The sequence below is a fragment of the Coregonus lavaretus genome (genome assembly GCF_964263955.1).
Source record: "Coregonus lavaretus genome assembly, chromosome: 22".
Lineage (NCBI taxonomy): Eukaryota > Metazoa > Chordata > Actinopteri > Salmoniformes > Salmonidae > Coregonus > Coregonus lavaretus.
In genome coordinates, this window is record NC_140009.1 from 41,127,045 (window position 1) to 41,151,282 (window position 24,238).

Below are 24,238 nucleotides of genomic sequence, written 5' to 3' on the forward strand. Positions count from 1 at the left end.
CTGCTCCCTTTATAGACGGTCGTGACAGAAAAACCCACCACAAAAGGACCAAGCAGCGTGTCCAGGAGCAAAGGGTCTGGACATGGGAGGAGATTTTGGACGGAGAAGGGTCCTGGACTTGGGAGGAAATCCTGGAGGGGATGGATCGCCGTCCATGGAGCGAGACAGTGGAGAGGCGACGGAGAGAGGAGCAACGGCGTCGGCAGGGCCATCGTCGGAGGGACGAGAGGCAACCCCAAAAAGTTTTTTGGGGGGGGCACATGGCTTGGGCGGTTGGGCAGCAGGAGGCTGCCACAGGGAGATGTGGAGAGAAGGCTATCGGATTACGGGAGCCATTGGCGAGTAGAGGAAGGGAAGTTGTTGCGGCACGGCGTGAGAGACTGATGTGTGTTACCAGTCCGGTCCGGCCCGTTCCTGATCCCCAGTTAAAGCCAGTGGTGTGTGTTCCCAGTACGGACCGGCCTGTTCCTACTCCACGCATCAAGCCCACGGTGTGCGTCGCCAGTCCAGCCCGGCCGGTTCCTGCTCCACGTACTAAGCCTACGGTGTACGTCGCCAGCCCAGCCCGGCCTGTTCCTGTTCCACGTAGAAAGCCTACGGTGTGCGTGGCCAGCCCAGCCCGACCTGTTCCTACTCCACGCATCAAGCCCACGGTGTGCGTCGCCAGTCCAGCCCGGCCGGTTCCTGCTCCACGTACTAAGCCTACGGTGTACGTCGCCAGCCCAGCCCGGCCTGTTCCTGCTCCACGCACAGAACCTACGGTGTGCGTCGCCAGCCCAGCCCGGCCTGTTCCTGCTCCACGCACAGAACCTACGGTGTGCGTCGCCAGCCCAGCCCGGCCTGTTCCTGCCACACGTACTAAGCCTACGGTGTACGTCGCCAGCCCGACCCGGCCTGTTCCTGCCACACGTACTAAGCCTACGGTGTACGTCGCCAGCCCGACCCGGCCTGTTCCTGCCACTCGCACCAAACCTACGGTGCGCGTCGCCAGCCCGGTCCGGCCTGTTGCTGCTCTCCGCACTAGGCCTTATGTGCGTCCCCAGGGTCCAGCATGCCCTGTTGCTTCTCCCCGCACTAGCCCTGAGATGCGTGTCCTCAGCCCGGTACCTCCAGTTCCGGCACCACGCACCAGGCCTACGGTGCGCCTCAGACGGCCAGAGTCTGCCGTCTGCCCAACGGCGCCTGAACTGCCCGTCTGCCCAACGGCGCCTGAACTGCCTGTCTGCCCAACGCCGTCTGAACTGTCCGTCTGCCAAGCGCTGCATAAGCCGCCCGTCTGCCATGAGCCTTCAGAGCCGTCCGCCAGACCGGAGCCGCTAGAGCCTTCCGCCAGACAGGATCAGCCAGAGCCTTCCGCCAGACAGGATCAGCCAGAGCCTTCCGCCAGACAGGATCAGCCAGAGCCTTCCGCCAGACAGGATCAGCCAGAGCCTTCCGCCAGACAGGATCAGCCAGAGCCTTCCGCCAGCCAGGATCCGCCAGAGCCAGCCAGCCAGGATCCGCCATGCAGTCCGGTGCTGCCCCTTAGTCTGGTGCTGCCCCTTATCCTGGTGCTGCCCCTTAGTCCGGTGCTGCCTCTTAGTCCGGTGCTGCCCCTTAATCCGGTGGGGGTCAGTTGGAGGAGGCGACGAAAGCGGGTAGTGACTATGGTGGGGTGGGGACCACGACCGGAGCCAGAACCACCGCCGAAGAGGTATGCCCGCCCAGCCCTCCCTTGTTTAGCCCGTATTGAGGCGCGGTCGCAGTCCGCGCCTTTAGGGGGGGGTACTGTCACACTCTGGCTCCGGGACTGTGTTGTTTGAGCCAGGGTGTATTCATTTGGTTGTGTTGGGTTAGGGTGTGTTCATTTGTTGTGTTTGGTTTTGGTTTTGTTTCCGTGTTTGGTCAGTGACTCCCAATCGGAGGTAACGAGTATCAGCTGTCGGCTCGTTATCTCTGATTGGGAGCCATATTTATACTGTGTGTTTTCACCTTGTGGTTGTGGGTTTTTGTTCCAGGTTCAGTATTTGTCACTGTTGGACTTCACTATCGTCTTTTGTTTTGTAGTTACGTGCTTTATATATTAAAGTCATCATGTTCACTCAACGCGCTGCGTATTGGTCTGCTCCCTTTATAGACGGTCGTGACAGCAGAAAGGGCCGGTGTCTATAGAATGATAAGCCATTGTTGCACATTTATCCCTAACAACACCACACTGGATGGGACAGTCACCAGTGCTCTTGCAGAATGAACTGCACTAAGTGAAGAATGAACTGAGAACACAGAAGTTAGTACATCGTGGATAGGGTGGTTTGATGAAATGTTTGGTAAATGGAAAACCATAGCAGCCACCATCTTAGGGGCGGTCAGTGTTTGTATGGGTATTCTTGTATTATGTGGTTGTTGTCTTGTTCCCTGTGTCCGAGGATTGGTGAGTAAGGTGTTGGTGAAATGCAGTATCTCAACAATGATGAGAGATGGACCGACTCCGGACTCTGACCAGGGGAATGTGAAAAACGATCCTCCAGGCTTGGTGGATGACGAGGATTTTGACCCTGAAAGACCGCAATTGGATGAAATGTTTATTAGTTCTGACGTAATCTCTGAGATTAATCATGCTTGTAAATACATTTATCCTGAATGTGAAAACATTTAGTCAAAGGGGTGGATTGATAGATTCATTTGTATTTTAAGAATAATGACTAAAGGATTTCACCCCAAATACAGTATAAATGTGTGAACGGTGTTAGAGTTATAATGTAGTGTCAACCCACTAACAGAGGGGGAAGTTAGAAACTGTTGAGAAAGCATTCCAGGGTGAAGGGGACTAAGAAACGGTTTAAAGGTGGGCGGAGCAAAATGCCTTTGTGTGTCAAGGGATATACAAGCTGTATGTATGTTTTTTGGCGCCAGAGCTCTCAATGACTAAAACATACAGATCGTTCTTGTTGGTTGCAGACCTTCGTTTAATTCATGATTAAACCAGAGCCTTACACCCTCTGGGAATTATTCAAAGCATTAAGTTTGATTAATTAGAGATATACATTTTCGTGACAGATATGTACGTACGTCACTGTGGGGATGACGTTGTCGATGCACTTATTGATGAAGCCGGTGACTGAGGTGGTATACTCCTCAATGCCATTGGATGAATCACGGAACATATTCCAGTCTGTGCTAGCAAAACAGTCCTGTAGCGTAGCATCCACGTCATATGACCACTTCCATATTGAGCGAGTCACTGGTACTTCCTGCTTTAGTTTTTGCTTGTAAGCAGGAATCAGGAGAATAGAATAATGGTCAGATTTGTCAAATGGAGGGCAAGGCAGAGCTTTGTATGCGTCTCTGTGTGTGGAGTAAAGGTGGTCTAGAGTTTTTTTTCCTCTCGTTGCAAATGTGAAACACTGGTAGAAATTAGGTCAAACGGATGTAAGTTTGCCTTCATTAAAGTCCCCGGCCACTAGGAGCGCCACTTCTGGATGATAATTTTCTTGTTTGCTTATGGCCTTATACAGCTCGTTGATTGCGGTCTTAGTGCCAACATCAGTTTGTGGTGGTAAATAGACGGCTACGAATAAAATAGTGAGAACTCTCTTGGTAGATAGTGTGGTCTACAGCCTATCATGAGCTACTCTACCTCAGGTGAGCAATATCTCAAGACTATTTAATATTAGACATCGCTTACCAGCTGTTATTTACAAATAGACACACATCCCCGCCCCTCGTATTACCAGATGTAGCTGCTCTGTCCTGCCGATGCACGGAAAACTCAGCCAGCTCTATATTATCCGTATCGTCGTTCAGCCACGACTTGGTGAAACATAAGATATTACAGTTTTTAATGTCCCGTTGGTAGGATAGTCTCTACCGTAGATCATCGAGTTTGTTTTCCAGTGATTGCACGTTGGCCAATAGAACCGATGGTAATGGTGATTTACTCACTTGCCTACGAATCCTAACAAGGCACCCCGACAATCTCCCTCTGTATCTCAGCCTTTACTTCACGCAAAAGACTGAGATTTGGGCCTGGTCTCCAGAGAGCAGTATATCCTTCGCGTCGGAGTCATTCAAGAAGAGGTGAGTAATCGAGGTGAGTAATCGCTGTTCTGATGTCCAGAAGCACCTTTCGGTCATAAGAGACGGTAGCAGCAACTTTATGTACAAAATAAGTTACAAACAATGTGAAAAAACTAACAAAATAGTACAGTTGGTTAGGAGCCCAGAAAACGTCAGCCATCCCCTCCGCCGACATTATTCACATGTATCACTGTATCATCTGCAAACATTTGAACTTCAGACCCAGTACAGACAGAAGGCAGATCATTAATGTACAGGCTGAACAGGAGGGGCCCCAGTATTGACCGTTAGGGCATGCCCACATCATTGCCGAGAGTGGGCGACAGCTCATTGCTCACTCTGACACACTGGGTTCTGCCTTCAAGGTATGATTTCGTCCATCTCAAGGCATTGGGGGAAAAGTTGAACTTGGACAGTTTTGTGATGAGAACCTAATGGTTAACAGTATCAAAATATTTCCTTAGGTCTGGAAATACAGCCCCAACAATGCCCCCTTTGTCCATCTTGGACTTCACATTTTCCAGAAGAAAGCAGTTGGCCTTTTTTGTGGAGTGTTTTGCTGTGAAGCCAAACTGCATGCAGTGTAATGTGAAGGGGCTGTTGTTGAGCGCACTGGAGCAGGTTTTCATTTAGGATCTCTCTGTGCTCTCTCCAATCATCTTTCCCTCGATCCTGACTAGTAATCCAGTCCCTGCCACTGAAAAACATCCTCACAGCATGATGCTGCCATCACCATGCTTCACCGTAGGGATGGTGCCAGGTTTCCTCCAGACCTGATGCTTGGCATTCAGGCCAAAAAGTTCAATCTTGGTTTCATCACACCAGAGAATCTTGTTTCTCATGGTGTAAGAGTCCTTTAGGTGCCTTTTGGCAAACTCCAAGCGGGCTGGCATGTGCCTTTTACTGAGGAGTGGCTTCCGTCTGGCCACTCTACCATAAAGGCCTGATTGGTGTAATACTGCAGAGATGGTTGATCTTCTGGAAGGTTCTCTGGAGCTCTGTCAGAGTGACCATCGGGTTCTTGTTCACTTCCCTGACTAAGGCCCTTCTCCCCCGATTGCTCAGTTTGGCCTGCGGCCAGCTGTAGGAAGAGTCTTGGTGGTTACAAACTTCTTCCATTTAAGAATGATGGAGGCCACTGTGTTCTTGGGAACCTTCAATGCTGCAGAAATGTTTTGGTACCCTTCCCCAGATCTGTGCCTCGACACAATCCTGTCTTGGAGCTACGGACAATTCCTTCAACCTCATGGCTTGGTTTTTGCTCTGACATGCACTGTCAACTGTGGGACCTTATATAGACAGGTGTGTGCCTTTCCAAATCATGTCCAATCAATTTAATTTACCACAGGTGGACTCCAATCAATTTGTAGAAACATCTCAAGGATGATCAATGGAAATAGGATGCACCTGAGCTCAATTTGGAGTCTCATAGCAAAGGGTCTGAATATTTATGTAAATAAGGTATTTCTGTTTAAAAAATTTAATACATTTGCAAAAAAGTCTAAAAAACTGTTTTCACTTTGTCATTATGCGGTCCTGTGTGTAGATTGATGAGGAAAATATTTTATTTAATCCATTTCAGAATAAGGCTGTAACGTAACAAAATGTGGTTAAAGGGAAGGGGTCTGAATACTTTCAGAATGCACTGTATATACTACAGTTTTCTTTTACTACAGTATGTATACTATAGTTAACTACAGTATACTACAGTATTCACTATAATGTTTTGCGGACTTTAGTTTGCAAAACACTACAGTGAATACTACAGTAAAGTCCGCAGAAACACTACAGTGAATCCTATAGTGTTTATACCATAGTAAGTATACTATAGTATTTTTCCATGTGGTTATGGGTTTGAAATAGTTACTTGCACAAAACACCCAACTATCTGGCAATCCATAAAAATGCATACTTCCACTTGTGAGCACAAATGTAGACCAGATTTTCTGTGTACTGAGCTACAGAATGGCAGCTGTAGGCTACTATTTGAAACGAGCCAGGGGAAGTAATTGAGTTGTTTATGATGCTTGGCAGACAGATACTTGACTATAAACCTTGAAGACAGATTTACAACACTAGACTCACACATGTTGGCACTGTAGCTAACTCTATATAATCTGTTATTATATTATAATAAAGTTGAACACACATTACAATTATGCAATTGTAGATCATTTTTAAATCTACAAACATTGAGACTTCACACAGGAGGCCAGTGAAACCAAGAGCAGTGGAGTGAATATGCATGTGTGTGTGTGTGTGTGTGTGTGTGTGTGTGTGTGTGTGTGTGTGTGTGTGTGTGTGCATGCGTGCGTGCGTGTGTGTGTGTTAACCACAGCACTTGTAAGGGAAAGCATACTGAACAAAAATATAAACGCAACATGCAAGAATTTCAAAGATTTTACTGAGTTACAGTTCATATAAGGAAATCAGTCAATTGAAATAAATAAATTAGGCCCTAATCTATGGATTTCACATGACTGGGAATACAGATATGCATCTGTTGGTCACAGATACCTTAAAAGAAGGGAAGGGGCGTAGATCAGAAAACTAGTCAGTGTCTGGTGTGACCACTATTTGCCTCATGCAGCGAGCGACACATCTCCTTTGCATGCTTATCATGCTGAAATATGAGGTGATGGTGGCGGATGAATGGCACGACAATGGGCCTTAGGATCTCATCACGGTATCTCTGTGCATTCAAATTGCCATCGATAAAATGCATTTGTGTTCATTGTCCGTAGCTTATGCCTGCCCATACCATAACCCCACCGCCACCATGGGGCACTCTGTTCACAATGTTGACATCCGTCTGTGGTTGTGAGGCCGGTTAGACGTACTGCCAAATTCTCTAAAATGACATTGGAGGCGGCTTATGGTAGAGAAATGAACATTAAATTATCTGGCAACAGCTCTGGTGGACATTCCTACAGTCAGCATGCCAATTGCACGCTCCCTCAAAACTTGAGACATCTGTGGCATTCTATTGTGTGACAAAACTGCACATTTTAGAGTGGCCTTTCATTGTCCCCATCACAAGGTGTACCTGTGTAATGATCATGCTGTTCAATCAGCTTCTTGATTTGCTACACGTGTCAGGTGGATGGATTATCTTGGCAAAGGAGAAATGCTCACTAACAGGGATGTAAACAAATTTGCGCACAATCTTATTCTGGGTGCGTATGGAACATTTCTGGGATCTTTTATTTCAGCTCATGAAACATAGGACCAACACTTTACATGTTGCGTTTATATTTTTGTTCAGTGTAGAACAGGAAATGCACTGACCACAGTGTAACATGCAAAGTATTTCAAAAGTAGCTTTTATGGGCAGTGAGTTTTGCATACTACAGTGGGAAAAAAAAGTATTTAGTCAGCCACCAATTGTGCAAGTTCTCCCACTTAAAAAGATGAGAGAGGCCTGTAATTTTCATCATAGGTACACGCAGGGGCGGTGTGTTCATTAGGGCGATATGGGCGACGCACTGCCAAACGGGAAAAGGAAGGGATTTTTTTTCTAATCAATTATATCACGGCAACAGTAGTTATCAGTGTTCTAATCTAGACGTCTGATCTGCCACTAAATGTCCAATCAGGCTAAAGTCGGGCTTCAAATGTCCCCGCCCGTTTTGGGGCGATTTCAGTCAGGTTGAAAATCGCCCAGAAGTCTCTCATAGCCTCTAATGTAAAATCATTTTTTTTCAATTATCAGAGCTTTCAATACAATCTCTATGGGTTTCTGAGGGCTTGCACTTACGCGCTTTCGTCATACGTAACATAACCATGAACGTAACTAAGAAAAGAGCGGGTAGCCTCATCAATCAATTCACTACTACTGTCAAAATGGCTAGCCTTCAGTGCAACTCGATTGTCTCTTTGAAAGAAGTTCCTTTTTGTCGGCGAACAAATCAAGATAAATTGGCAACGAAACAATTAGGACCTCCCAGACCAAATTTAATAATTCAACAGGTTTCTACTAAGCAGAGTCGTGAACACTGTCTACGAGAATCGAGACGACCTCATAGAATGTTTTGAAGCCATTCGGACGGGTTCATTGGGTTCATTTGACCAGCCCACCGTGAGAGAGGCATCTGGCTACGTGAGGATGCTACATGATGAAGATTTTATTTTTTTCCTGCGGCTTTTTCACAAAATCATGCCCCACGTCGACATTCTGTACCAGAAGCTACAGAAGAAGGACATCGATGCTGTCTTTATCAAACGTGCCCTCGACAGCTTCACAAGCAGTGTAAGGTAAGATTAAACAATATCATTCGATCTTTCTCAAAGCAGAGCTTTATTTGAAAATGTATGCATGAAAGGAGACTGCATTTGTGTTTGAAATTACATTATTCTCATTATATATGGCCAGTGGTGTAATCTAGCTTATTTTATATACTATGTGTACTGTACAGTGGTGCTCATAAGTGGAACACATTCTAAAGTTGACTAAAAAGAGGAATAAAAAAATAAAAAAATCATCTTTTGGAAATTGATCTTAATGACTTAATTAAAAAAGTTGGAAAATCCAACCTTTAAGGACACCAATTTTCTTTTCTTTTTTATTCCTCTTTTTAGTCAACTTTAGCATGGGATCATAAGCTTATGAGCACCACTGTATACTGTGCTGAACATCCAGGCTATGTGAGACACAAAGGCTAACTTAAACACTAAAGACTTTATGCATCCCTGCCCATTTTAAGTGGAACTGAAGTATTTGTACTATACATGGATACATTGCATATACCTGTGCATCACATAGACAACAATACTGTACAAAGCCAACAAACACATTGGTCTGTTTGCCTTCAGGGACTCCTCTCAACAGCAGCTGCAAGAAGCAACAGGAGCCAAAAGACCCAGAACAGCTTTGAGAGAAGAGGAGAAGCAGAGGCTGTCTGAAGAGGTCTGCAACACCATCCTGGATCACACCAAAGAAAGGTTCTCTTTCTCTGGCCACCTTGTGAGTGCTACCTTACTGCAAGCAGACATGTTTGAAAGGTACTGCCATTCATTTCCTGATGAGGCTCTGAATGCCACTGTGAATGCATACCCCATGCTGAGCAAGGCAAAGCTCAAGACAGAACTATCTCTGATCTATGAGAATCCTGAATTCAAGGGATGCTGTGGTGCACTGGCACTGTACCAGGTTCTCATGAGCTACAACCTCCAGGAGACGTTCTCTGAGACTGTGACTCTGTTGAACATCCTCATAACTACTCCCATGACAACAGCTGAAGCTGAGAGATGTTTCTCAACTTTGACACGAGTTAAGACATTCCTGCGAAATTCAATGGGCCAGGAACGTCTGAATGCACTGGCCATGCTTTCCATGGAGAGGGAACTAGTCCTCAGCATGCCTGATTTCAATGAGAAAGTCATTGAACACTTTGCTGTATTGAAACAGAGAAGAGAACAGTTTCAGTACAAGTAATGTAGCCTCTCTCTCTCTTTGTCCCTCCCTGTCTGTCTCTTTAACACACACACGCCCAAATCAGTTCACAGTTGATGTTGTTTAAAATAGTTATTTTTCATTTTAAAAAAAGTATTTAAAAAAAATAATCTGTTCATGTTCATTTTTACAAATCTATACAATTGGCCAGAATATGGTTGTTCATATTTACAAATCTATACAATTGGCCAGAATATGGTTGTTCATTTTTACAAAGCCATACAGATAGCTGTGTTTACCTTTTCTAGAAATTACTTTCAAATTCTGTTTTCAGGCAAAATGTCTATCACTGTTCATTTTCACAAATCTATACAAGAGGGCAGAATATGGAAGTCTATAAAAATGTCTTATTACCAATAACTTGCATCAATGTTTTCAGTAGCCTCTATCAAAAGCTCCTGCTTGCTTGTTGTGAATTATGCTCAGGTGCACATATTTCCAATTCAACCATGAGGCAAAAAATGTGGTAAAAGCTCTTGTTGATCCTGCAATCTGAACAAATACCAAGATGCTGTATTTTCAGCTGATATTTCATTTGTTTATGGAAATGCATATTGTTTATGCAGTGTTGAGGAATGTGAAAGAACACCCTTGATTATTTTTACTGTGATAACTTATTTTGATTTTGTAAGCCAACACTTTTGAGATCAGTCAATAAATGCTTCTGGTATTGACTTATATGCTGCCCCTGTCTTCATGTTGTTGCTGGACATATCTTTTTAAAAATGTGTGTAGGTCACCTAAATCATCAGAAAAATTGCCCCCCCTGAGAATTTTTTCAGGAGCCGCCACTGGGTACACGTCAACTATGACAGACAAAATGAGGAAAAAAAATCCAGAAAATCACATTGTAGGATTTTTAATGAATTTATTTGCAAATTATGGTGGAAAATAAGTATTTGGTCAATAACAAAAGTTTCTCAATACTTTGTTATATACCCTTTGTTGCCAATAACACAGGTCAAACGTTTTCATGAAGTCTTCACAAGGTTTTCACACACTGTTGCTGGTATTTTGGCCCATTCCTCCATGCAGATCTCCTCTAGAGCAGTGATGTTTTGGGGCTGTCGCTGGGCAACACAGACTTTCAACTCCCTCCAAAGATGTTCTATGGGGTTGAGATCTGGAGACTGGCTAGGCCACTCCAGGACCTTGAAATGCTTCTTACGAAGCTACTCCTTCGTTGCCCGGGCGGTGTGTTTGGGATCATTGTCATGCTGAAAGATCCAGCCACGTTTCATCTTCAATGCCCTTGCTGATGGAAGGAGGTTTTCACTCAAAATCTCACGATACATGGCCCCATTCATTCTTTCCTTTACACGGATCAGTCGTCCTGGTCCCTTTGCAGAAAAACAGCCCCAAAGCATGATGTTTCCACCCCCATGCTTCACAGTAGGTATGGTGTTCTTTGGATGCAACTCAGCATTCTTTGTCCTCCAAACACGACGAGTTGAGTTTTGACCAAAAGGTTATATTTTGGTTTCATCTGACCATATGACATTCTCCCAATCCTCTTCTGGATCATCCAAATGCACTCTAGCAAACTTCAGACAGGGCTGGACATGTACTGGCTTAAGCAGGGGGACACGTCTGGCACTGCAGGATTTGAGTCCCTGGCGGCGTAGTGTGTTACTGATGGTAGGCTTTGTTACTTTGGTCCCAGCTCTCTGCAGGTCATTCACTAGGTCCCCCCGTGTGGTTCTGGGATTTTTGCTCACCGTTCTTGTGATCATTTTGACTCCACGGGGTGAGATCTTGCGTGGAGCCCCAGATCGAGGGAGATTATCAGTGGCCTTGTATGTCTTCCATTTCCTAATAATTGCTCCCACAGTTGATTTCTTCAAACCAAGCTGCTTACCTATTGCAGATTCAGTCTTCCCAGCCTGGTGCAGGTCTACAATTTTGTTTCTGGTGTCCTTTGACATCTCTTTGGTCTTGGCCATAGTGGAGTTTGGAGTGTGACTGTTTGAGGTTGTGGACAGGTGTCTTTTATACTGATAACAAGTTCAAACAGGTGCCATTAATACAGGTAACGAGTGGAGGACAGATGATCCTCTTAAAGAAGAAGTTACAAGTCTGTGAGAGCCAGAAATCTTGCTTGTTTGTAGGTGACCAAATACTTATTTTCCACCATAATTTGCTAATAAATTCATTAAAAATCCTACAATGTGATTTTCTGGATTTTTTTTCCTAATTTTGTCTGTCATAGTTGACGTGTACCTATGATGACAATTACAGGCCTCTCTCATCTTTTTAAGTGGGAAAACTTGCACAATTGGTGGCTGACTAAATCCTTTTTTTCCCCACTGTACTAAAAGTAAGTGTATTCAATCATCTTGTCTCACCATGAATAGAGTAATCTGATTTTGTGATTCCATGGCTGCAGTCCAAACACATTATTTTTACCCCCTCAGTCCTCGCGCTAGCCACTTTCCCTCGGGGGATTCCAGTCGAAACCGGATGCAGTTTGATTGCCATTTTAAATGGAGGTCTAATTCACAAACTTTTCTGCCTCGGCCCTCGATTTAGAGATTTAAATAACTTTTTTCATATGACTGACAATTCAATTCAAACTGTAGTCACGTGTCAAACTCTGGTGGCCACGAAGTGTCAAATTTAATCAACCAGGCTGCATTTTTGGCATGTCAGACAAAATTATGATTCTAGCTTGCTAAAACATATATATAGATGATGGCAAATTGGCTTAGTCTCGTAGTGAGGAGCCTATAAAACAAAGCTAGCTTCATAAACATATTTTTGGGGATTCTGAAATGTATTGGAATAAATGACCAAACTATAAAACTAGCTAGCCAGCTATGAGTAACTGTTGCTAGCTACCTTACAGTAGTGTTAGCTAGCTACGTTAGCTTGCTAGGTACATTGCTAGCTTTAGGTTGGTTGTTTTCAAGCTCAACTTCAGGATTTCCACCAAGGACGTTGCCTCTCAGATTACCACTGTCCCACGCTTGAGCAAGGGTCATTTAAGGTACAATCGGATGTGTCGATGTGGAATGTAATTCAAGGGCTGAGGGTTTAGGGCCGAAGGCTGTCTACTTTGAGTTTGGACTTCAGCCCATGACACAATTGAAATGTGTAGCCTATACAATTTGTAGCAACGTGCATGCCCTGCCCACCTGAGGATCTATCTTTTTCAGCCATCTATTTCCTGTGTTTGAGGGGTGCAAAATCCACTTGTCACTTAAATCTCGCTGGATTGACTGCTTTCTATTTATTCCTGCAACTCTTTCATACTCTTGCTTGCCTTCTCTTCCTGTTAATGTTACGGCCGCGGAAATTTCCTGTCAAACACACCCAGGTAATGGCTGAAATGGACTCAATGGAATACATTATCTTACCACTGAATCGTCAGAGTGCTAAAGTTTCGTCTGGGATTTAATGCACCGTCTAGACACTTACATCACAAGAAAGAGAAGATAACTTTATTTTGATGGGTGTTCATTTTTGTGGAATAATTTTTTAAAAATAATTTAATTAAGTTTAAATGTTTACAATTTAGATGCGCTGAAATGAAAGCAACTTCCAAAAATGAACAGTGATATCATGTCTGATCTCGCAAACAATGTAATTTGTGTTTAGATAAGTGTAATCTAGAACAAAGCGTGTTGATTTTTAATCCAAGGGTGTCCTGCTATTCACACAGTTGTTGAATTATGCAAGAGAACGTGACAACAGCAGTAATGAATGAGGCAGTCAAGACAGTGCTGGTGAATGCAGATTATGTCTCTCTGTTCCTACTCCCCGCCTACAAGCAGCAACTCAAGAGGGAACCACCAATACAGAGAATAGTGAGGCGCTGGACAGAGGCAAACTCAATGCTGCAGAATTGTTTTGAGAATACTGATTGGAATACATTGCATTCGAAACTATTCAGACCCCTTGACTTTTTCAAAACGTTGTTACATTACAGCCTTATTCTAAAATTGCTTAAATTGTTTTTTGCCCTCGGCAATCTACACACAATACCCCATAATGACAAAGCAAAAACCGTTTTTTAAATTTTTTTGCAAAGTTATTAAAAATAAAATGCTGAAATATCACATTTACATAAGTGTTCAGACCCTTTACTCAGTATTTTGTTGAAGCACCTTGGCAGCTATTACAGCCTTGAGTCTTCTTGGGTATGACACTACAAGCTTGGCACACCTGTATTTGGAGAGTATCTCCCATTCTTCTCTGCAGATCCCCTCAAGCTCTGTCATGTTGGATGGGGAGCATCGCTGCACAACTATTTTCAGGTCTCTCTAGAGATGTTCGATTGGGTTCAAGTCCGGGCTCTGGCTGGGCCACTCATTCAGAGACTTGTCCCGAAACCACTCCTGCGTTGTCTTGGCTGTGTGCTTAGGGTTGTTGTCCTGTTGGAAGGTGAACCTTTGCCCCAGTCTGAGGTCCTGAGAGCTCTGGAGCAGGTTTTCATCAAGCATCTCTCTGTACTCTCTCCAATCATCTTTCCCTCGATCCTGACTAGTCTCCCAGTCCCTGCCACTGAAAAACATCCTCACAGCATGATGCTACCACCACCATGCTTCACCGTAGGGATGGTGCCAGGTTTCCTCCAGACCTGATGCTTGGCATTCAGGCCAAAAAGTTCAATCTTGGTTTCATCAGACCAGAGAATCTTGAGTCCTTTAGGTGCCTTTTGGCAAACCCCAAGCAGGCTGTCATGTGCCTTTTACTGAGGAGTGGCTTCCATCTGGCCACTCTACCATAACCTTCTGGAAGGTTCTCCCATCTCCACAGAGGAACTCTGGAGCTCTGTCAGAGTGACCATCGGGGTCTTGGTCACCACCCTGACCAAGGCCCTTCTCCCATGATAGCTCAGTTTGGCCGGGTGGCCAGTTCTAGGAAGAGTCTTGGTGGTTACAAACTTCTTCCATCTAAGAATGATAGAGGCCACTGTGTTCTTGGGCACCGTCAATGCTGCAGAATTTTTTTGGTACCCTTCCCCAGATCTGTGCCTTGAGACAATCCTGTCTCGGAGCTCTATGGACAATTCCTTCGACCTCATGGCTTGGATTTTGCTCTGACATGCACTGTCAATTGTGGGACCTTATACAGACAGGTGTGTGCCTTTCCAAATCATGTCCAATCAATTGAATTTACCACAGGTGGACTCCAATCAAGTTGTAGAAACATCTCAAGGATTATCAATGGAAACAGGATGCACCTGACCTCAATTTCGAGTCTCAAAGCAAAGGGTTTGAAACTTATGTAAATGAGGTATTTCTGTTTTGAATTTGTAATACATTTGCAAACTTTTCTAAAAACCTGTTTTCATTATGGGGTATTGTGTGTAGCTTGATAATCAATTTTAGAATAAGGCTGTAACATAACAAAATGTGGAAAAAGTCAAGGGGTATGAATACTTTCCGAATGTACTCAATGTTAAAAGACTCAACCACCCAAGACTTATTCATTAACATTGCGGAATATACAGTGAGGGAAACATTTATTTGATCCCCTGCTGATTTTGTACGTTTGCCTACTGACAAAGACATGATCAGTCTATAATTTTAATGGTAGGTTTATTTGAACAGTGAGAGACAGAATAACAACAAAAAAATCCAGAAAAACGCATGTAAAAAATGTTATAAATTGATTTGCATTTTTATGGGGGAAATAAGTATTTGAACCCTCTGCAAAAAAAAACTCTGACTTAGTACTTGGTGACAAAACCCTTGTTGGCAATTACAGAGGTCAGACGTTTCTTGTAGTTGGCCACCAGGTTTGCACACATCTCAGGAGGGATTTTGTCCCACTCCTCTTTGCAGATCTTCTCCAAGTCATTAAGGTTTCGAGCCTGACGTTTGGTAACTCGAACCTTCAGCTCCCTCCTCAGATTTTCTATGGGATTAAGGTCTGGAGACTTGTCATCTCCCGTCTGGACTACTGCAACTCGCTGTTGGCTGGGCTCCCTGCCTGTGCCATTAAACCCCTACAACTCATCCAGAATGCCGCAGCCCGTCTGGTGTTCAACCTTCCCAAGTTCTCTCACGTCACCCCCCTCCTCCGCACACTCCACTGGCTTCCAGTTGAAGCTCGCATCCGCTACAAGACCATGGTGCTTGCCTATGGAGCAGTGAGGGGAACGGCACCTCTGTACCTTCAGGCTCTGATCAGTCCCTACACCCAAACGAGGACATTGCGTTCATCCACCTCTGGCCTGCTGGCTCCCCTTCCTCTGCGGAAGCATAGCTCCCGCTCAGCCCAGTCAAAACTGTTCGCTGCTCTGGCACCCCAATGGTGGAACAAGCTCCCTCACGACGCCAGGACAGCGGAGTCACTCACCACCTTCCGGAGACATTTGAAACCCCACCTCTTTAAGGAATACCTGGGATAGGATAAAGTATTCCTTCTAACCCCCCCCCCCCCCCCCCCCAAATTGTAAAGTGGTTATCCCACTGGCTATAGGGTGAACGCACCAATTTGTGAGTCGCTCTGGCTAAGAGCGTCTGCTAAATGACGTTAATGTGCCCTTGAGCAAGGCACTTAACCCTAATTGCTCCTGTAAGTCGCTCTGGTTAAGAGCGTCTGCTAAATGACTAAAATGTAAATGTAAAATGAGACTGGCTAGGCCACTACAGGACCTTAATGTGCTTCTTCTTGAGCCACTCCTTTGTTGCCTTGGCCGTGTGTTTTGGGTCATTGTCATGCTGGAATACCCATCCACGACCCATTTTCAATGCCCTGGCTGAGGGAAGGAGGTTCTCACCCAAGATTTGACAGTACATGGCCCCGTCCATCGTCCCTTTGATGCGGTGAAGTTGTCCTGTCCCCTTAGCAGAAAAACACCCCCAAAGCATAATGTTTCCACCTCCATGTTTGACGGTGGGGATGGTGTTCTTGGGGTCATAGGCAGCATTCCTCCTCCTCCAAACACGGCGGGTTGAGTTGATACCAAAGAGCTCGATTTTGGTCTCATCTGACCACAACACTTTCACCCAGTTCTCCTCTGAATCATTCAGATGTTCATTGGCAAACTTCAGACGGGCCTGTATATGTGCTTTCTTGAGCAGGGGGACCTTGCAGGCGCTGCAGGATTTCAGTCCTTCACAGCGTAGTGTGTTACCAATTGTTTTCTTGGTGACTATGGTCCCAGCTGCCTTGAGATCATTGACAAGATAATCCTGTGTAGTTCTGGGCTACAATCTTGTCCCTGACATCTTGGAGAGCTCTTTGGTCTTGGCCACGGTGGAGAGTTTGGAATCTGATTAATTGATTGCTTCTGTGGACAGGTGTCTTTTATACAGGTAACACAGGTAACTCCCTTTAAGAGTGTACTCCTAATCTCAGCTCGTTACCTGTATAAAAGTCACCTGGGAGCCAGAATTCTTTCTGATTAAGAGGGGGTCAAATACTTATTTCCCTCATTAAAATGCAAATCAATTTATAACATTTTTGACATGCGTTTTTCTGGATTTTTTTGTTGTTATTCTGTCTCTCACTGTTCAAATAAACCTACCATTAAAATTATAGACTGATCATTTCTTTGTCAGTGGGCAAATGTACAAAATCAGCAGGGGATCAAATACTTTTTTCCCTCACTGTACATCGTCAGTCACAAGCTTTTTTAGGAAATGTGTTGATGATGTTGTACCCACTATAACAATCCGGACATACCCCAACCAAAATGGATGAACGGAGATATCCGTACAATGCTGAGAGCCCATACTGCAGCATTCAATGTCAGCAGAACAAACCCCAATGACTTGGTGGCGCGCGAAGTGTACAAGGCAAGCAGCTACGAGCTCCGCAAATCCATTAGGGATGCAAAAAGACAATACAGACTCAAACTTAAATTGATGTTTAATAACTGAGACTCGGGTCACATGTGGCAAGGATATACAGACTATCATAGACTACAAAGGCAAATCCAGCTGTGCGGTGCCCACCGAAGCTTCCCTCCCAGATGAGCTTAATACATTCTATGCTCACTTCGAGGCAGACAATACCGAACCATCCAGGAAGACTCTCGCTGCTCTGGACTACCAGGTGCTTTCAATCTCTGAGGCTGATGTGAGGAAAACTGTCAAAAGAGTGAATACTCACAAAGCCACCGCCCCAGATGTTTGCTGACGACACCACGGTTGTAGGCCTGGTAACCAACAAAACAAAGGAGTTGATTGTTGACTTCAGGAAGCAGAGGAGGGAACATGCCCCAATCCACATCAACAGGACTGCAATAGAGAGAGTCACAAGTTTTAAGTTCCTCGGCGTACACATCACCAAGGACTTGCCATGGACCAACAACACCACCACTCTTGTCAAGAGGGCACAAAAGCGTCTCTACTTCCTAAGGCAGCTGAAGAAATTCAGCATGCCGCCCATGTCCTCTCCAAATACTACCGCTACACCATCGAGAGTGTCCTGACTGGTTGCATCACGGCCTGTTACACAAATTGCTCCGTCCACTACCACAAGGCCCTCCATCACTGGGACTGTGCTCCCACCCATCCAGGACATCTACTCGAAACAGTGCCTGAGGAAGGCACGCAGCATCATCAAGGACCCTACACACCCCAGCCATGTGCTTTTCTCTCTCTTACCGTCGGGCAAACGGTATCGGAGCATGAGGTCTGATACCAACAGGCTCAAAGACAGTTTCTATCTACAAGCCATCAGACTGCTGAACACTTGAACTGGACTGACCACCTGCTCTGATTCTCTGCACCTTAGCACACGTTCATTCACTCATGCACACAACCACACACATATACATTCATGCTACACACACATCACAACTGCTGCTACCAGACTCTTATTATACTGCTCAAGTTTATAAACTGCCCCCATCCCCCCTTCCCCAATACACATGTAAATATTGGACTATAAATTGTGCCTTGTTGTATTATACTTATGCTAAATGTTTATTCTATTCTACTAAGCCATTTACTTAATGTTTGTATTCGTATCTTGTATTATTTGTTATTGTTGTTGCATTGTCGAGAAGAAATATGCAAGTAAGCATTTCATTGGAGCATGTATACCATGCATATCCCCTACATAAGACAAAAAAAACTTGAAACTGAAACAGGTAGGGTAGACACAGAGAGTGTTTGATGGTTGCAGCCCTGTCCCACCCTTTATGTAAAAAAATTTATATATGGAAATACACCTGGTATTATTTTAATACAAAATATTTATACAAATATCTAATACAATAAGAACATGTATATATGAGTGCATTCTTACAAAAAAAGTGACATTTGACAATAAATTGAATACCTGAATTCCCACCAAAATCCCTGAACATTAATTTGTGCTATAATTAAGTCAATATCTGATGGATTATAAAAATTTGAAAAGTTTGGAGTATCTTCATCCATTGTCCAACCGTTGCATTTATTATAATTGTTTTTAAAAAAACCTTCTAACAAATTCGATGACCTTTGCTAATACAACCTAAAGCTAATACAATGTAAAGCATCAGACACAGTTCCCATATTAAACATTTTGCTGACCACCTGTGTGAAAGGTGTAACTTCACTTAGAACACACTTTTTAAATTAACCATTCTGTACCTGCCTGGCAGAAAATATAACAATTGTAAATGATGGTATGGGAATATAGTCTAAACCCAATGCATGGGCTATATTTATATTTATTGGTTAGGCTAAGCCTACTTGAATTATATTTGGAGGCGCACCATCATCATATGGCAAAACGGATAAATATGGCAAAACTGAGAAATCCCCTGTGAACTGTAAATATGAAAAAAAAAATTACGTTTGATAACGTTGGACACAGAACTATTGTCATGTGCGTCCCTTTAAAATGCGTGCTGACGAGATTGAAATTTTACGTAGCTTTCTAAAGCAGTGTGTAACCTACTTCAGTGGAGATATTCGTGCGCCTCGCTTGTCCGTTGTGCAGTCGCGCGCTGACCCTGCTTGCTGAAAGAGGATGCAGATATTTTGCTGGATAATTTCTATTCCAGAATATTTCATAATTCTGACTGTCTGCACAGGAGTAGCCTAAACACGCAACAGATAGACGCATGCCTATGGACCACAGACATTGTGTTGTATGCGCTCTCGGTGTCTCATCTGTTTTGTAGATACAGTAGCTTTTGAAATAAACATCGAAATGGCCACAGACGAGCTGTCGTCGAAGCTTAGTCGTCGGCTGCAGATAGAAGAGGGTGCCGAGGAACCGGTGGCGGTTGAGGCTGGTCAGGGACATGAGAAGGCGGCCACAGCAAACGCAGACTCGGAGTTGGGAGTAAAGCTCATGCGGCGGGGGGAGTTGAACGACGGAGTGGGTGAACACCATCAGCCGAGCATGAAGGTCTTCAATCCATACACCGAGTTCAAGGAATTCTCTAGGAAGCAAATCAAAGATATGGAGAGAATGTTTAAACAGTGAGTTCATTTTGTCAAAAATATCAGCAATTGAAATATTTTCTACATACAACCTGCATAAAATGTCAACCGACTAGTTGGCTTTGGTTACGCACATGTATGCTTATCAATTGGCAATTCGCCATGCATATGACATATTAAAATACACTACATGACCAAAAGTATGTGGACACCTGCTCGTCGAACATCTAATTCCAAAAATCATGGGCATTAATATGGAGTTGGACACCCCTTTGCTGCTATAACAGCCTCCACTCTTCTGGGAATGCTTTCCACTAGATATTGGAACATTGCTGCGGGGACTTGCTTCCATTCAGCCACAAGAGCATTAGTGAGGTCGGGCACTGATGATGGGCGATTAGGCCTGGCTCGCAGTCGATGTTCCAATTCATCCCAAAGGTATTCGATGGGGCTGAGGTCAGGGCTCTGTGCAGGCCAGTTTGGAACTCGGTAGTGAGTGTTGCTCACTACCTCAATTTACAATACCCCATAATGACAAAGCGAAAACAGTTTTTTTGAAATGTTAGCAAATTTATTACAAATAAAAAAGCAGATACCTTATTTACATAAGTATTCAGACCCTTTGCTATGCGACTCGAAATTGATCTGGGAGGTGACCAAGAACCCGATGGTCACTCTGACAGAGCTCCAGAGTTTCTTTGTGAAGATGGGAGAACCTTCCAGAAGGACAACCATCTCAGCAGCATTCCACCAGTCAGGCCTTTATGTTAGTGGCCAGACGGAAGCCACTCCTTAGTAAAAGGCACACGACGGCTCTCTTGGAGGTTGACAAAAAAGTGTTGAGAAAAAAAGAGCAGAAGTAAAATAAAATAACAGTAGGGAGGCTATATATACAGGGGGGTACCGGTGCAGAGTCAATGTGCGGGGGCACCGGCTAGTGGAGGTAGTTGAAGTAATATGTACATGTGGGTAGAGTTAAAGTGACTATGCATAAATAATTAACAGAGTAGCAGCAGCGTAAAAAGGATGGGGTGGGGGGGCAGTGCAAATATTCCGGGTAGCCATGATTAACTGTTCAGGAGTCTTATGGCTTGGGGGTAGAAGCTGTTGAGATGTCTTTTGGACCTAGACTTGGCACTCCGGTACCGCTTGCCGTGCGGTAGCAGAGAGAACAGTCTATGACTAGGGTGGCTGGAATCTTTGACAATTTTGAGGGCCTTCCTCTGACACCGCCTGGTATAGAGGTCCTGGATGGCAGGAAGCTTGACCCCAGTGATGTACTGGGCCGTACGTACTACCCTCTGTAGTGCCTTGCGGTCGGAGGCTGAGCAGTTGCCATACCAGGCGGTGATGCAACCAGTCAGGATGCTCTCGATGGTGCAGCTGTAGAATTTCTTGAGGATCTGAGGATCCATGCCAAATCTGTTCAATCTCCTGAGGGGAATAGGCTTTGTCATGCCCTCTTCACGACTGTCTTGGTGTGTTTGGACCATGATAGTTTGTTGGTGATGTGGACACCAAGGAACTTGAAGCTCTCAACCTGTTCCACTACAGCCCTGTCGATGAGAATGGGGGCGTGCTCAGTCCTCTTTTTTTTCCTGTAGTCCACAATCATCTCCTTTGTCTTGGTCACGTTGAGGGAGAGTTTGTTATCCTGGCACCACATGGCCAGGTCTCTGACCTCCTCCCTATAGGCTGTCTCATCGTTGTCGTCAGCAAACTTAATGATGGTGTTGGAATCGTGCCTGGCCATGCAGTCATGTGTGAACAGGGAGTACAGGAGGGGACTGAGCACGCACCCCTGAGGAGCCCCCGTGTTGAGGATCAGTGTGGCAGATGTGTTATTACCTACCCTTACCACCTGGGGGCGGCCCGTCAGGAAGTCCAGGATCCAGTTGCAGAGGGAGGTGTTTAGTCCCAGGATCCTTAGCTTAGTGATGAGCTTTGAGGGCACTATGGTGTTGAATGCTGAGCTGTAGTCAATGAATAGCATTCTCACGTAGGTGTTCGTCTTGTCCAGGTGGGAAAGGGAAGTGTGGAGTGCAATAGAGATTGCATCATCTGTGGATCTGTTGGGGCGGTATGCAAATTGGAGTGGGTCTAGGGTTTCTGGGATAATGGTGTTGTGAGCCATGACCAGCCTTTCAAAGCACTTCATGGCTACAGACGTCAGTGCTACGGGTTGGTAGTCATTTAGGCAGGTTATCTTAGTGTCCTTGGGCACTGGGACTATGGTGGTCTGCTTGAAACATGTTGGTATTACAGACTCAGTCAGGGACATGTTGAAAATGTCAGTGAAGACACTTGCCAGTTGGTCAGCACATGCTCGGAGTACACGTCCTGGTAATCCGTCTGGCCCTGCGGCCTTGTGAATGTTGACCAGCTTAAAAGTCTTACTCACATTGGCTACGGAGAGCGTGATCACATAGTCATCCGGAACAGCTGAACGAAGATGAACGAAGCAATGTACAGCGAGATCCTTGATGATAACCTGCTCCAGAGCGCTCAGAACCTCAGACTGGGGTGAAGGTTCACCTTCCAACAGGACAACGACCCTAAGCACACAGCCAAGACAACGCAGCAGTGGCTTCGGGACAAGTCTCTGAATGTCCTTGAGTAGCCCGGACTTGAACCTGATCGAACATCTTTGGATAGACCTGAAAATAGCTGTGCAGCGACGCTCCCCATTGAACTTGACAGAGCTTGAGAGGATCTGCAGAGAAGAATGGGAGAATCTCCCCAAATACAGGTATGCCAAGCTCCACACTCGAGGCTGTAATCGCTGCCAAAGGTGCTTCAACAAAGTACTGAGTATGTATGTATGTATGTATAAAAAACATGGGGGATTGGAAGTGATGCAGACAATTACATTGATGGAAGTTACAATCTATCTGCAATATTAAGCTGATCTACCCCCCCCCCCCCCCCCCAAAAAAAGAAAGTACTGAGTAAAGGGTCTGAATACTTATGTAGATGTGGTATTTCAGTATAAATACATGTATACATTTTTTTTTTTTGCTTTGTCATTATGGGGTATTGTGTGTAGATTGAGGGGGGGGACTACTTAATCCATTTTAGAATAAGACTGTAACGTAACAAAATGTGTAAAAAGTCGAGGGGTCTGAACTTTCCGAATGCACTGTATGTGAGTGTCACTTGGAGCTGACACTCATGCCATTGACACGATGAATCAGCAAAACAGTTTCACAGCTCCGTCACAGGTCTGTCAGTGGCATGACGTTGTTAGTCAAAACATTGAAGTAACTGGTTTTGTGTGATATGTGTTATTGATGTGTCCTAATAGCTTCCATACGTGTGTGTGATTAAGCAGTGCCAAGACTGACGGGATCTGTCAAGACTTAACAGCAGCTTGGGGACCTACACTATATATACAAAAGTATGTGGACACCCCTTCAAATTAGTGGATTCAGCTATTTCAGCCACACCCGTTGCTGACAGGTATATAAAATCGAGCACACAGCCATCCAATCTCCATAGACAAACATTGGCAGTAAAATAGCCTTACTGAAGAGCTCAGTAACTTTCAACGTGGCACCGTCATAGGATGTCAGGTCGTCAATTTCTGCCCTTTTAGAGCTGCCCCGGTCAACTGTAAGTGCTGTTCTTGTGAAGTGGAAACGTCTAGGAGCAACAACGGCTCAGCCGCGAAGTGGTAGGACACACAAGCTCACAGAAAGGGACCGGCGAGTGCTGAAGCGTGTAGCACGTAAAAATGGTCTGTCCTCGGTTGCAACACTCACTACAGAGTTCCAACCTGCCTCTGGAAGCAACGTCAGCACAAGAACTGATCGTCGGGAGCTTCATGAAATGGGTTTCCATGGCCAAACAGCCGCACACAAGCCTAAGATCACCTTGCGCAATGCCAAGAATCGGCTGGAGTGGTGTAAAGCGTGCCGTCATTGGACTCTGGGGCAGTGGAAACGCATTCTCTGGAGTGATGAAACAAGCTTCACCATCTGGCAATCCGACAGACGAATATGGGTTTGGCGGATGCCAGGAGAACGCTACCTACCCCAATGCGTAGTGCCAACTAAAGTTTGGTGGAGGAGGAATAATGGTCTAGGGCTGTTTTTCGTGGTTTGGGCTAGGCCCCTTAGTTCCAGTGATAGGAAATATTAACTCTACAGCATACAATGACATTCTAGACAATTCTGTGCTTCCAACTTTGTGGCAACAGTTTGGGGAAGGCCCTTTCTTGTTTTGGCATGACAATGCCCCTGTGCACAAAGCGAGGTCCATACAGAAATGGTTTGTCGAGAGCTGTGTGGAAGAACTTGACTGGCCTCCACAGAGCCTTGACCTGAACCCCATCGAACACCTTTGGGATGAATTGGAATGCCGACTGCGAGCCAGGCCTAATCGACTAACA

At 44.9% G+C, this 24,238-nt stretch overlaps 1 protein-coding gene and 1 long non-coding RNA gene across 2 annotated transcripts in view; both read left to right on the forward strand.

The window, feature by feature from the left end:
- Positions 1-2,655: 2,655 nt before the first annotated feature.
- The window catches only part of LOC311149819, a 398,282-nt gene continuing 376,699 nt past the window's right edge, over positions 2,656-24,238 (forward strand). The window contains exon 1 of the long non-coding RNA XR_014615056.1: positions 2,656-2,796. This is a non-coding gene — a long non-coding RNA (uncharacterized lncRNA). The remainder of the gene's footprint in view (positions 2,797-24,238) is intronic.
- LOC311150330 (EF-hand domain-containing protein D2-like) overlaps positions 19,613-24,238 on the forward strand; it is a gene marked incomplete at both ends in the record, with an annotated part of 46,159 nt that continues 41,533 nt past the window's right edge. Inside the window, one exon of the mRNA XM_084187735.1 lies at positions 19,613-19,887. Coding sequence (XP_084043861.1) covers positions 19,613-19,887 — 275 coding nt within the window. The remainder of the gene's footprint in view (positions 19,888-24,238) is intronic.